The sequence below is a fragment of the Mirounga leonina genome, unplaced genomic scaffold (assembly GCF_011800145.1).
Source record: "Mirounga leonina isolate KUSES-001 unplaced genomic scaffold, KU_Mleo_1.0 Mir_114, whole genome shotgun sequence".
Taxonomy (NCBI): Eukaryota; Metazoa; Chordata; class Mammalia; order Carnivora; family Phocidae; genus Mirounga; species Mirounga leonina.
Window position 1 is genome coordinate 53,850,517 of NW_023270265.1, and position 12,019 is coordinate 53,862,535.

The window sequence follows — 12,019 nt, forward strand, 5'->3', positions numbered from 1 at the left end:
AACATTTCACAGAACTAAAGGAAACTATGGTAAAGAATTAAGGAAGGGATGAGGATAATGTCTTACGAAATAGAGATTATCAATAATGAGATAGAAATTATTTTAAAAAAGAACCAAGTGGAAATTCTGGAGTTGAAAAGTACAATAACTGAAATTTTTTAAAAAGCCCACTGGAGGGGCTCTGCAGTAGAGCTGAATTAGCAGGAGAAAGAATAAATGAACATGAAGATAGATTGAGATTGTGTATGCTGGAGAACAGAAAGGAAAAATAATGAAGAAACATGAAAAGAGCCTCAGGGAGACATGGGGCACCGCTAAGAACACCAGCATACACATGATGAGAACACTAGAAGAAGAGAGAAAGGGGCAAAAACTGAAGAAATCCTGGCTAAGGACTTCCCAGACTTACTGAAAAACAAGTTACCAGGGCGCCTGGGTGGCTTAGTTGTTAAGCGTCTGCCTTCGGCTCAGGTCATGGTCCCAGGGTCCTGGGATCAAGTCCCGCATCAGGCTTCCTGCTCAGCGGGGGAGTCTGCTTCTGTCTCTCCCACTCCCCCTGCTTGTGTTCCCTCTCTCGCTGTCTCTGTCAAATAAATAAAATCTTAAAAAAAAACATGAAACTGAGAGTCCATGATCTTGTGTATAGAAGATCCTAAGGAACCCACTGAAAAATGATTAAAAGCAGTAAGTGAGCTCAGCAAGTTTGCAGGATAAAGGATTAATATACAAAATCGATTCTATTTCTATACATGTACAGTGAACAACCCAAAAGTAGAAATAAACAGTTTCATTTGCAATAGCATCAAAAGAGAGGACCTACTTAGGAGTAAGTTTCCCCAGAAAAGTGTAAAACTTACCTTCTGAAAGCTGTACAACATTGCTCAAAGAAATTAAAGATCTAAATAATTGGAAAAAATCTCATGCTCATGATTGGAAGGCTCAATAAATGGCAGTATTCCCTAATCTACAGATTCAGTGCAATCTCTGTCCGAATCCCAGTGGACTTGTCTGTGGAAATTAACAAGCTTGATTCTAAAATTCATATGGAGTTGCAAGGAACCCAAAATAGCCAAAACAGTCTTGAAAAAGAACAAAAGAGTCCTGGTTTCAAAACTTACTACAAAGCAACAGTAATCAAAACACTGTGGTACCGACAGAAAGACACATAGATTAATGGGATAGAATTGAGAGTCCAGAAATAAACACACACACTTGTGGTCAACCGATGGGGAAAGAATAGTCTTTTCAACAAATGGTACTGGGATAACTGGACATCCACATGCAAAAGAAAGTGGTGTATACCTGAGAAATGAAAATACCTGTCCACTCAGAACTTCCATTATTTATAGTAGCCAAAAGGTGGGAACAACCCAAATATCCCTCAACTGACGAACAGATAAAATGGGGTATATTCATATGAGGAAGTATTATTTGGCCGTAAAAAGGAATGAAGCTATTACCTGCTACAACACAGGTGGGCCTTGAAAACATGACACTGAGTGGACGAAGCCAGACACACACACACGGTCTGTAGGATAGGATTCCGTTTCTAGAAATGTCTGGTGTGTGGACACACACACAGAGAAGAAGGTCTGTGGTTCTTAGGGCTGGGGGGTTATGGGGAAATGGAACGTTAGCCAAAAAGTACAGGGTTTCTTTCTGAGATGATGGAAATGTTCTAAAGTCGACTGGTGGTGGGTGCAAATGTCTAAAAAGCATCAAATCATGTACTTTAAATGGGTGACCTGTATGGCGTGCGACTTATCTCTCCATAAAGCTATTTAAAAGAACAAACGGGGACACCCAGGTGGCTCAGTCGGCTGAGCGTCTGCCTTTGGCTCAGGTCATGATCCCAGGGCCCTGGGATGGAGCCCCGTGTGTCGGGCTCCCTGCTCCACGGGAAGCCTGCCTCTCCCTCTGTCTGCTGCTCCCCCTGCTTGTGCTGTCTCGCTCTCTCTCTCTCACTCTCTCAAATAAATAAGTAAAATCTTTTTTAAAAAGTGAAATAAAAGAACAAAGAGACCGTGAGGCCATCTGGAGACCTGGCTGCTGGACACTCGAAAAGCATTCATGCTGTCCTGTGATGATCATACTGGGGCTGTGTTTTCCTGAATCATTTTTACAAAGTACATCCTGAAATATCTGGGAAGGAAGTAACAAGCTGTCTGGGATTTGCTTCAGCATAATCCAGGAGAGAGGACCGTTTGAGGCTGAGATGAAACCAGGTTGACCCTGAGTTCGCGGCTGCCGCTGGAACAGGGAGCTGGCGGGACGCAGGCCCTAACTGTGCCACGCGCTTGCTGTTTTCTACCATGAAAGGAAAAAGGAGGAAAAGAAAGCCCAGACAGGTGTGGTGGGGAGGACCAGCCTCGGGGCCAGGGCTCTGGGATAAGTCATCATGTCACCAGAGTAGCCCCTCCAGTTAGTGACGGAAGAGCTCGGCCCTAGGCGGCCTTCCAGGAGCACACCCAACCCAAAGTTGTCCCCGGCTGCTCGGAAGGAGCAGAAGGCTAACAGCTTTCCTTCTGGGCATTGGGTGTCCCAAAGACAAAACCGAGGTCAGGCCCATGGGCCTGGTAGTGAATGCTTACAGGGGAAGCACCCTGGGCCCACAGGCCAGTGGGAAGGAGCATCACGAACCTGGAGGAAGGGGGCCACCTCTCTGTGAAGGGGTCCAGTCAGACCCCGGCAGGCAGGCGGGCGGGCCGGCGTGCGGGCCGTGCTCTCGGGGCACATGTCACCCTACCCTCTCTCCCCAGGCAGACCACGTGACACATTTCTCCTGATGCGCTGTGGACTTAGTGTTATTTTGTTGAACCTGAGTTTTTATTTATTTATTTATTTATTTTTATTCTTATGTTAATCCCCATACATTACATCATTAGTTTTAGATGAAGTGTTCCATGATTCATTGTGCATAACACCCAGTGCTCCATGCCCAATGTGCCCTCCTCAATACTCATCACCAGGCTAACCCATCCTCCCACCCCCCTCCCCTCTAGAACCCTCAGTTTGTTTTTCAGAGTCCATCGTCTCCCATGGTTCATCTACCCCTCCGATTTCCCCCGCTTCATTCTTCCCCTCCCGCTACCTTCTTCTTTTTTTTTTCCTTAACATATATTGCATTATTTGTTTCAGAGGTACAGATCTGAGATTCAACAGTCTTGCACAATTCACAGCACTTACCAGAGCACATACCCTCCCCAGTGTCTATCACCCAGTCACCCCATCCCTCCCACCCCAACCCCCACTCCAGCAACCCTCAGTTTGTTTCCTGCAATTAAGAATTCCTCATATCAGTGAGGTCGTATGATACATGTCTTTCTCTGTTTGACTTATTTCACTCAACATAATACCCTCCAGTTCCACCACGTCGTTGCAAATTGAACCTGAGTTTTTAACAGTTACATTGTCAATCCATCATTTGCTATCTTTATGATTTTTTTTTTTGCTTTAATGTGTCAAAAGCTCCCCATGCCCCCAGGTTTATTCCAGGAATTCACACTTGTGTCAACATTGGAGAATCTTTACCACATTAACAGACTGAAGGGAAATCATGTCATCATCTCAATCGATATATACAGAAAAAGCATCTGATTAAGTACAACATTCACTGAGAATAAAACTTCATATTAAGTAGTTGCATAAGCGAGCTGTAGTCACCTAGGAAAGTATTTCAAAAAACCCGCCACACACAAATCGTGCTTATGGTGAACTGTTAAAAATATTTCCTTTAAAAAAAAAAATCAAGAATGAGACAAAGATGCTCCTTCTGGCAACTGCTGTGCACCCTGCTGCCGGAGGCTCTAGCCTGCCCAGTAACAGGGAAAAGAGATAAGGGTGCATGCTACCCTGTTTAGTTTCAGCCCCATTTAGTGGAAAACCCAGACATTGCTTCTACAGAGTAAGAACGCAGTTCTCTCTTGCCCGTGGCCTCCCTGCCTCCTGCAGGGTTGCAGGGCCCTGCCTCTGGGCCTCTGCGTGCAACACTCATCATCCCAAGTGGTAAAAATGGGCCTGTGAGGGCAGCGTGGGTGCATCATTCCACATTCTACACATTTGCAAAGTACAACCTGGAAAAAAATAGCACCCTTTGCACGTTTAAAGGAATAATGTCGCGGTTTTCAGACACACGCCCCATACACACTAAGATACTTCCTCCCACCTGTGCCACCTCTGACATTTAGCGCCCTGCGTCACTAGTCCTGTCAGGTTAATGGCTACTTGGTTGTTTTTCTTAATGGCCTAATCGATGGAATACAGCGTCTAATACAGAATATCAGGAATAGCAAAAAATGTCTATTTAAGTGAAGGAGACAACACTTTTGTAAAAGTCAAATGAAAGTACCAGAACTTGAGGCCATCTGAATAGCATTGTGTATTATCACGCCGAACAAACAGTGCAGCCCATCTACCCAGAAATATTGCCTGGGAGCACGCATTGGGGCCTCGGGAGGTCCTGGGGCCACAGGGAAGCCCGGGGGAGTACGCCGGCACCCGGATGGGCCACCTGGAGCCTGGGGTCTGCGTTCCAGGGGGTGCAGGGATGGTGGCGTTCCTTACCAATCACTGTACCTGACAGAAAGCAGTGCTTTCTTGTCATGAAACACCTCACAGGTACAAAAGCACACGTGAAGTCACATGTCCTGGTGGGAACGGTAGTCGCCACCCCACTGCCAGCTTAAGAAGGACCCCAGGGTCACATTTTCAGAAGTCCTACGAGGAGCCTCTGCCCTCGAGACAACTGCTTCTTTGTGATCATCGGGATGTACGGTCAGGTTGTGGGAGTCGCTCCCCGAGAAATACTGAAACAGAAATGACCTGTCTACCCTGTGAGGACCCACAGACACAGGACCTGTGGCCGGGGTCCACGCCGGGGATGGGCTGAGAGCAAGGCTGTTGGAGGGGCTCTGACAGCTGACTGTGCCGGGCAGGTGCTCAGGACCAGAGTGAATGAGCCCGACTGGCCTGAACCCTGCCACAAGGCCAGCAGGACACTGACTTAGGAGCCTCAGGGCTGTCTCTCAGGTCACCCAGACCAGCCAGGCCTATTGTAATGCCACCTGTTTAATGCTTGATGAGACACCAAGGCTTGGTGGGTGGCTCACCATCTGGGGTCTCCACAGTCCCACTCCCCACTTTCACCCCTACCAGTCACCCACAATCCACGCCTTTGCACAGCTCGACCCACTCTTAGTCCCCTGGCCCCCCAGAGAGGCATGGGCTGCCCTGACCTGCACTCCTGTCCCCCTTGTCTGGTTGGCCTCCCAAGGGCAGGGCTGGTATCTCCAAGTCCACCAGCAGCCGCTGGGCATGAAGCACATGAGAGGACACAGACCGGGTGGGGCGTGACTTCGGAGTTCAGGGAGTCTGTCCTAAAACCAGGGTGGCAGGGGCCCCAGGCCTCCATGCAGGTTCCTGATGGGTGAACCCTTCCATGTTGGCTCTGGCAAGCTTGGGACAGCCTCTGGGCCTCTAAGACCTCCCATCAGAGACACACTGGCTGGAGGAGGGACCAGCAGGTCCACACAGCTTTGGGATCTGACCCAGGACATGCAGGAACCCGAGTCCTCTGAGAGAAAGCAAACAGGCAGCAGAAGTCTCAAGAGGAGGGACAGCCCCCTGCCCGGGCAGTGGCCCTCTGCAGAACAGCAGAAAGGCTTGGTCTTGACAAGTAGCAAGGGCACTGGGCTGGTGGGCCTTCACCTGGCCTGGGCCCCCCCAGAGCTTCCCTCACTTTGGATGGTATGGGCACCACACCCTGGGTCCCATGAAAGGGCCGTTGACCAGCTCAATGGGGGTAGCCGGGCAGGGAGCCTCCCCAGGCAGGTGTCTTGGGCTGGAAATGGTTACAGAGAAGCATTAACAAATTGATTCAGCACATTGCTCTGCCAGGTCCAGGCTGCCCAGGACTGTAGGGATCACGTGTGGCGCCATGTGTGTGGACCCCTGCTCCATGGTGAGAGCACCACTGGAATGGAGACCAGGGGCCTCGAGGGGACATGCTGGGATGTGGGCACGTGATGGTGGTTTCCCTCCTGTGTTGGTTTCACTGTCACCTTTGCCCTGGATTATCCCAAATGACCACAATGATCCTCAAACTATTTGCAAAGTGAGCCTTGTTGTTTGTCCGTAAGATTTGGTCCTGACTTTCAGGCACCTCAGATTTGTGAGATCAGTGCTGCCTGGCCGGGAGTGTCCGCTCGGGGTGGGGGGGAGTGGCCCCTGTGCGGTGGTGGTGGGAGGCCTCCAGCCACCTTTTCTGGCCTATTTACAGACCTGTGCCCTTGAACGTTGTGCCTGGAGTTGGGTTCAGGGCCAGCACAGCAGAAGGAGCACCAGGAAAAGGGGGAAGGGGCTTCCCTGCCCTCCCTGGTCACTGCAATGCCACTCTCAGCAGCTTGCACTTGAGGAACGGGGGTGGGGTCACTTTAAAATCCATCGTGAATTCTCATTTTTCCAGAAACATAGGGTGAATGATGGCTTCTAATAGGCAAGTTCATGCAATATTAGGACTTTGGGGAGCCTCCTGCTGAGTAAAACTGGGTCCTTCCCCTCCTTGGGCCGGCAGGACCCCAGTCCAGAGCCACTGCCCTGCAGTCCCGTCAGGAGGGAAGGGCTCGGAGTCCCCCCCCCACCCCCCGTGGTCTGGACCGGCCGTCCGCAGGGCGGGCGGGGGCAGGAGGAGGGGCTGCCCGCACGCGCCCCAGGCGGCGGCAGCATGGGAAGTGGGCCCTGTGGGTTTTCAGGCCGCCACCAGGTGCCTTCAGCAGCCCCCATGCGGAGGCGGAGTGTTGGGGACGCCGGGCAGTCCCTCGGAAAGGGACACCGTCCGCTTCCTTACTCGGTGCCCGATTCCCGAGTTAACTGGGCGTGTGACAAAGCAGCAGCAGCAGGAGGATGAACCGCTGGTCCCTGACCGACAGGACCCGACAGGACCCGACAGGACCCGACAGGACCCGGGCGCTCGCCCCACAGGGCCACACCCGCCACAGGCACTCACCTCCACTCATTCACACACGCACACACGCGCGCGCGCGCACACGCCCACAGACAGCATTTCACCGAAGGCTGCCGGGCCTTCTCCACTAAAACAGTAATATGCAGGCAAAATCCCTAAAATAAGCGTGGACGTTTCCATTTGGTCGGGACTTAACAAACCTGGTCAGTGAAAGTAACGAGTAAGTTCATTTAACAGTCCTGGCAGCAAACTATTTTCACCTCCCTGTTTGGGCCTCAGTTTCTAGCTGAAACCCCAAATCATGGAGCCAGTTCTGAGTGTCCTGCTTATGGGAGGAAGGGGCTGGAGACCCGGCACAGAGTGAACCTCAGAACACCTTACTGGCTGCTTTGCACAAAATGGGAAGCTCTGTATTGGCCCCTTTCGAGGACTCTGAATGAAACTGTTCACTGTTCGCTGCAGAGAAGTTTGGTAGGAACGTGATTTAAAAAACTCGTTTTAAAATATCTGTAAGATACCCACAAGTAAACTTGAGGCATCAATCATAACATGTATTAACAACAGCAGAAACTCAAAAACTGAAAAACAAAACAAAAAAGAACGGGAAGCGCCGGGAGGCTACCCAGAGCAACAGTTCCGCGCGAGGACACTACGCGGCCGGCCAGGCGCCCCTGGCGCGGGGACCCACCTCGCAGGCCCCGCTGGGGAAGCCGGCAGCTCCCGGCCCGCGCCCTCCCTCCCCGCTTGCCCTAGAACAGGTAATACAGGTGGTAGGCAGCGACGGGCGCGGCGAGGAGTCCTGGTACCTGAGGCAGGGGGCCCGCTGCACCAGCGTACCCGGCCGGGGAGCCGGGCAGGGGCGCGCCCAGGACGAAGGGCAAGGCAAACGAAGGCAGCAGCGGCTTGGCCGCCAGCTTGAGCTTCTCCAGCTCAGACTCCTTCAGCCTCTTGGCCTTGGCGCGGCGGTTCTGGAACCAGATCTTGACCTGCGTCTCGGTGAGGCTCAGGCTGCTGGAGAACTCGGCGCGCTCTGCGATGGACAGGTACTGCTTCTGGCGGAACTTGCGCTCCAGCGCCAGCAGCTGAGTGGTGGTGAAGGGCGTCCGCGGCTTGCGGTTGGTCTTGTGTTTTCGGAGGGTGCAGGGTGGAGGGCTGGGGGCGCCTGGGAGGAGAGAAAAGCACAAAGCGGGCGCTCAGACGCCAGCAGTGTGCACCCTTTTCCGACACTTTAGAATTCCCCGCAAAGGCCTGTTACGGATGCAAGTCTCGGCCCTGAGGGAAGACGAGACTCCAGAAGCCACTGGGGTAAGAGAACAAGGCATCGGGGAGACGGTGCGTGCATGGGGGCGGGGGGGGGGCACCAGACTCAGGCTGTGCTCCTCAAATAGGCAGCCCCGCAAGCCAGGGAGGAGAGGAGCTCTGCCCACTTGGAGAAGCGAGAAGCTTGGGCGGGAGGCGGCCGCAAGAACCGAGCGGTGAGCCCTGGGGTGAAGATTCGGCGAAGCAGAAGTTAAGCTAGGCGGGGACAGACGGGGTCGGGGGATGCTTGGGCCGGAGAAGCTCTGAGCCAAAAAGCCGCGGGTTCACTACTTCGCGAAGTTATGAGCGACAGCGCCCTTCCCGCCCTCGTCCTCCGAGCCTGGGCCGGGTAGGGGCTTCTCTTGATGCCCAGGACCGTGCGACAGGGCACTTACGTGGGGAGGACGAGCGGGCAGCCGGCGAGAACCAGGCCCAGGGCTCCGCGGCGCCCCGTGGCCTCTCCTCCCGGAGCTCCGGGGGCTCCGAGTCCAGCCCGCGCTCCGCCTCCAGCAGCGACTGGACGCTGAAGGGCAGCGGGCCGGCCCCCGCGCGCCCCTCGCTGTACGTCTTGAGCCCCGCGGAGTTCAGGCCGAGCGAAGCCGGGGCCATGCGCTGGCCGGCGAGCGCAGGGCTGGCGGGGCCCTGCAGGCGCGCCGAGAAGGTAGGGCGCGGCACGATTGCCGCGGGCTTGGCGGCGCCCCTACCCTCGGAACCCTATAAAGAGGCGGTGCCCCTCTCATGCGCCGCCATCCAATCGCCGCGGTCGCTGCAGCGTGGGCCTGGGTGTCCATTGGCTTCGCTGACCTGGGGAGGGCGGAATGGACAGGGAGGGGCGGGTCCGCCACCTAGTACCCTGAGCCCCGGGTCCCCGCCGGCGTGGCGCGCTCCTGTCCGGCTCCCAGCGCCCGCCGGCCTTTCCCGGAGCTCTGCCGGCCGGGCCCGCGCTCCCGCTGCCCGGGAGATGGCTGGGGCACCTGGGGAGCACGCGGAGCTGGCCCCAGCTTCCCCAAACGGAGGAACCGACGGCGGGCGCGATCTGGCAGAGCCGCGAGAGGGAAGACGGGCCTTGACAGCGCGGATCCTGCGACACGGAAAGGGCCGCCCCTTCAGAGGCAGTGTCGTCCCCCTGTGGGTCGCCCGCTCTTCTGCTGCGCCCCAGCCCGGACCCGGAACCCTCGGCGCCTGCTGCGTTGGCCCAGACGCTCTCTCCCAACCCTGGGGACCGCATATGATGGACCCGGCGACTGGACTTCCGTCCCCTTGAAGTCGCCTTGGCCCTGGGTGGCTTTTCAGGCACCTGTAGCTGCCCGGCGCCCTACCGGGCAGGGGCTGCCCGTCGCGCTGCCTAAGTGTCCCATGGCCCGGCCCCAGCAGCAGCCAGCCGGGTGCGTCGAAGGTCCTTGGGCAGGGCCTGCAGCCGCAGGGAAGGTGGAGAGGGCCGCCCTCTTACCCGCCTCGGTTGCCGGGCCTGGCACCCAGGCAGGCCCCTCAAGCACTCCTGTCGCTGGTGTTTCCCGTCAGCCTCTCCTCCGCACTTGCTCGCCCGAATCGTCCCACGACGCGGGACCGGGACCTGGCACCAGGGAAAGGTCCCCGGAGAGGGTCCTCGGCGGCGCCGGCTTTCGGCCCACCTGGGCCAAGCGGTGCTGCTTCTAGGAGGCCCGCGAACCCCCGCTGAGGCAGGAGAGGAGATCCGACAGACACCTGCTCTTATTTAGATTATTTTTCCAAAACTGGACCAATCTTTGGTTTAAAAACCTTCTTGGGTGTTGTAGGCTCCCCTCTGCAGGCTCTCCCTGAAGTTTTAGAACAAATCATGAGACTGGTTTGTGGGTGACCTTAGGTCTGATTAGTGTCCCAGAACACAGGAACAGCAACCTGGATCAGTATACACTTATTTTTGAAAAACCAAAGTTGTTCTAATGAAATACAGCTTTGGGGTACAGTTAACTGTCTGGCCCAGCCAGAGAAATTCAATTAGAAAGTTTTTTCTCCATTAATTTAAATTTAGAAGTGTGGCTGAAGGGGCCCTCTGACCCAGCTCCAAGGCCAGGCTTGGTGTCACGGCTGGGGCGGCTCTTTCTCCACCCCAAGACTGACTGTCCCTTTCTAATGGAATAAAGACGTTCTGAGTCGAATGAAGGTAATTGCATCATTAAAGCACTTTCTTTGAAAGACTCTCTCCTATAGTTTATTTTCAGCAGCCAGTCACAGGAGTGTAGGAAGAAGAATTTTCATAAGGGTGACTGACAGCCAGCTGCCCAGCCTGCCCTAGGTCTGTCCAGGACACTGTGAAAAGGGTGTCTGCGTGGGTGAAGTGGGAGTCTGTGCTGTGGTTTGGCTGGCCCTGGGGGAAGGAGGGGGTCGCGGGGCCAGATGCAGCACCACCCTTCAGGGAAGTCTTGTCCTGCCCTGTGTCTGTCCATGTTGGTGTTCCTCCCTCCTGGCAGGGCAAGGCTGGGCCAGTGCTGACCAAGCCCCGGCCTGGCATGGGTTCCAGCAAAGTGGCAGAGAAGAGAAGGAAGATGTGGGGGTTGGGGAGATCCTCCAGGGTTGGACATGAAAGTCCAGGCCCCAACACTCAGCACAAACAGGCTTCAGCAGGGCAGTGTCCTCAGACCCCCAGGTTCTGGCCAGCAGAGGGACAAGGGGTGGAGGATTGAGAAGGGATCCCATTTCTGTCAATGTTATGGCTTTGGACATAGAAACCCACGTCTCGTGTGTGAAGAAAGACTAGACACTGTCTCTGGCCCCCAGGAGAGACAAAGATGACTGTGGTCACTTGGCTTCCCAGCAGCCCAGGAGAAGGCCAGCCAGGAGACTTGGGACAGCCTGTGACAGTGGGCCTTCTGGGCACTTTTCGGAGGCACAAGGGCCCCTGAAAAGACTGCCCCCTCACCCCACACTTGATGGACATTTCCCCGGTTTGAGGGGCATTGTTTCCCACAACAACTCACTACTTGCTCTGAGCTGTGAGGGGACAGAAGGTCCCGCAAAGGCCCGGTTTCCTTGCCTGTGTTTTGGTCCCCCCTTTGGTGCCGACTTCATAGGGAATGAACACATCCTTCGCTTTCAGAAACAAGGGGGAGGGTTGGAAGCCCTGCTGGGGGTTTCCTTGGAATCAGTGTGATGTGATGATTTTTGAGAAGGGACTTGTAGGATTCAAGTGGCCAAGTTTGGACCTGGACAGGATGAAAGTGGAAATGCTGTCTCTCCTCACAAATCTTGGTGGGGGGCCTGCGGGTGGTGTTTGATGCTCCAGACGTGAGGTCATGTAAAGCCCACGCTAGCTGGTGCCATGGGATCGAAGGTGACATCACTGTCCTGAAGAAAGTGACTGTCCCCTCTTGGATATTGGTGACGCGTGTCCAGTCCTTGATGGAAAAAACCGGGCAGACTTTCCCTTATATCTAGCGGCCAGTGGTAATCAGCAGTTTGCACACAATGGGACCCAGGACAGGGCCACCCAACCCAGGCCTCTTCCAAAAGCTGGCTTCCCAGGAAAGCCCTTTGGAAACTACCAACCTTGGACAGGCCTCCCCTCCCCAAAGGCACGTGTGTTGGAGCAGGTGACTTTTAGTTTCTCAACTTGTTGGGAATTGCTCCAAACACAAGTGGCACTTTACCCACAACTCTGGCCAGAGGGGGCCCAATTGGCGTGAGCCCCAGCAGCTAGTAGGCAGGATAAAGGGGGGCAGCAGGGACGTGATGTCCACCTGGAGATGCTCTGGCTTCACTCAGGAGAGAAGCTGCTCTGGG

The 12,019-nt window shown here is 54.7% G+C and overlaps 1 protein-coding gene across 1 annotated transcript; it reads right to left on the minus strand.

Moving 5' to 3' along the window:
• Positions 1-3,736: 3,736 nt before the first annotated feature.
• On the minus strand, positions 3,737-8,964 carry VENTX (VENT homeobox). The gene is made up of 2 exons (XM_034986601.1): positions 8,656-8,964; positions 3,737-8,123 (listed from the first exon to the last, which is right to left on the minus strand). The coding sequence occupies exons 1-2, from the start codon at positions 8,867-8,869 to the stop codon at positions 7,711-7,713; spliced, it is 627 nt and encodes a 208-aa protein (XP_034842492.1). The 5' UTR covers positions 8,870-8,964; the 3' UTR covers positions 3,737-7,710.
• Between the last annotated feature and the right edge of the window lie 3,055 nt (positions 8,965-12,019).